This window comes from Sprattus sprattus (genome assembly GCF_963457725.1).
Source record: "Sprattus sprattus genome assembly, chromosome: 13".
NCBI classification, from domain to species: domain Eukaryota; kingdom Metazoa; phylum Chordata; class Actinopteri; order Clupeiformes; family Clupeidae; genus Sprattus; species Sprattus sprattus.
The window spans coordinates 28,538,990-28,541,489 of record NC_137911.1 but is presented as its reverse complement, the minus strand read 5'-3'; the positions used below and the strand labels follow the sequence as shown (position 1 = coordinate 28,541,489).

The window sequence follows — 2,500 nt, the reverse complement described above, 5'->3', positions numbered from 1 at the left end:
CTCAAAACAGGGCGTTTATCCTGTGTTGTATGGGCTGCTTAAAAAGTAAGTAAAAAGAGTATATCCACTTCTCCAGGAACCACTACACCACTGGCTACAACATACCCCTCCCCAAAGAACTCTGGAAGGACAGATCCACATGGGACACTGGCTAGTGGCTACAAGCTAGTCAGGCAAAACGTCGCTGCCAACAGTCTTTTTTCTCTCAATGGACATAAAGTACCAAACGAACAGGTTTACTTCCTAGAAAAGGTCTTGTGAAAGCTTTGATGTGAAATTTCAGGGCATTGATAGCCTTCTGCATAGAAGAAATCACCTCGGAAACAGCAAACAACCTCAGACGACCACGTAATGTCACTACGGTTGTGACCTTACTAAAATAACGAACTTGTGTGTAGACATACTTGGTTGCACATGTTTTCTTTTTTTTTTACATCAACACTATGAACACTATAACACAAATTTCCATTTCCATTTCCACTAAAACAACATGCTTTTTGCTAGGACGACTAACCTCACTGAGGAGAGGGATCAGTTAGTCTACATGTTAAATAGTATGGCACAAATACAGAGCACAATCTAAAACATCATTACAAAAAATAATACAAATAGAAACTGAATTTCTGTTCAAGATTTCACCCAAGGATCCCCGCTGAAAACAACCAGATATACGCCAGATAGTACACTACAGATATATAAGTTAACACATATAACAATTCTCTTCATATAAAACAAACTCTTTGTTTAGAAATCTTCAATAAATACTCCGCTGTTTTTCCCTTCTTTGTACTTTAAGCTAGGCTAGCAAAGTGACTAGCGCTCCGTGCTGTGGGGAGCACTTCACCCCTATTCCTGTTTCCCCTCGCTTTTGATCTCCAAATCAACATTTTCATCCAGTCAGCTGAGCCTGTGTGTGTGTGCCTACTCTTCCAATGTGAACTGGCACACACACACACACACCATCACACACACACACACGCACACACACAGTCTAGATGAAAAAAAGGCCACTGCGACCACTGGCCTCTGTACCGCCAAGCACAAACAGTCCTTAAACCTGCTGCTGGGTGAAGACACACACACGTACACACACACGCACATATATGCAACCATGTAGCACAACACACACAGACACTGTCCCTGATTAAAAGTCACTGATGGAGTGGTCTGGCCTGATGGTGGTGTTAGCCAGATTCCCACCCAGGGCTGAATGGCTACTGGTTGCAGTGTCAGTTGGTGGTGCTGTGCTACACCAGGCCAACTGTAGAGGGTCTGTGGGTGTGATGCTGTGTGTGCTGACTGTATACCTCTCTTTCCTTTAGTTGTGCTGCCAATCATCAGGAACCAGGAAGTACCTGAAGAAACTGTCCAGGTGCAGAAAGACCCGTCCCCCGCCCGTGTGTCACAGCTCTGTCAGTACCCATCATCCTCCACTCCACGGTGTGTGTGGCGACTTGGAGCCGGATTGTGGCGTTTTTCTCAAAAATTAGGTTTTGGTTTTCTGATTTTGCCACCTATCTTTGCCTCAACCTGCACAGCTGACAACAAATAAATGTACTGGATGACGTAACCGAACGGTGAACACACACACACACTCCTCTACACTAGGGAAGAGGGTTCTAGCTGTTGCTAGGCGCAAACCCCGGCTCTGTGGTAAAACTGCTCAGAACCATTCAGCCCGGTGGTGGAAAAGGAGCCTATTGCTAAAGGTGAACGAAGCGTGGGTGTTTACTCCAGCAGCTCCTGGCATGCGTTTGACCTGCGCGCTGTTGTTGTTTTGCTTTCGTTTTTGTTGTCTTGTTTTTGTTGTCTTGTTTTTGTTGTCTTGTTTTTGTTTTTGCTGGGAGGCGTGTGCATGTTCATGCATGCTGGCTGACAGCGACAGTGCATGCAGTCGAGGTTTCTACTCGGGAGGTTAAAGGGGGGGTGGGGGGTTAGGAGGAGGAGGGGGGGGGACGACGACAGTCTTTCCCAGGGGACACCCTGTCTGAGAGGAATCAAAAAGCCCTGCTGTGGTTGCCTGGACCCGTGCTGCTGGAAGACCTCGCTCAGAGTGGCGGAGAAGGCAGGCGAGACCCCGGCTCTTCCTCTTCCTCCTCATCTTCCTCCTCCTCCTCATCCACCACCCCCGACGCTGCCCCCACCTCCTCCTCCTCCTCCTCCTCTTCTGGGTGAAGGGCCAATGTCGTCGTGCTGGTGGAGGGGCGAGGAGGAGGTGCTGCTGCCTCCGAGGCGGCGGCGTGGGAGGTCTTGTCCTGGGACTGCGAGGAGGAGGAGGAGGAGCGCGTGCTCTCGCCGGAGCTGCTGCGCGTCTCGGTGCTCGTGCTGCTCGTCTTCTTCATCTTCCTCCGCTTGGCCAGCGGCGCCTTGTCCACCGTCTGCAGTCGGAAGCCCTGCCGCTTCACCTTGTTGAAGGCCTGCGAGGGACGGCACAGGGCACAGGGGTCAAAGGTCAGCGTCAGGTCTATCTCTCTCTCTCTCCTCTCCTCCCTCATGTCTC

General features: G+C 49.9%; 1 protein-coding gene across 1 annotated transcript in view; it reads right to left on the bottom strand.

Annotated features, from left to right (window-relative positions):
• Positions 1 to 1,608: 1,608 nt before the first annotated feature.
• Positions 1,609 to 2,500, bottom strand: part of rps6ka5 (ribosomal protein S6 kinase, polypeptide 5) — a 29,794-nt gene continuing 28,902 nt past the window's right edge. The window contains exon 17 of the mRNA XM_080850491.1: positions 1,609 to 2,417. Coding sequence (XP_080706617.1) covers positions 2,049 to 2,417 — 369 coding nt within the window. The 3' untranslated portion in view covers positions 1,609 to 2,048. The remainder of the gene's footprint in view (positions 2,418 to 2,500) is intronic.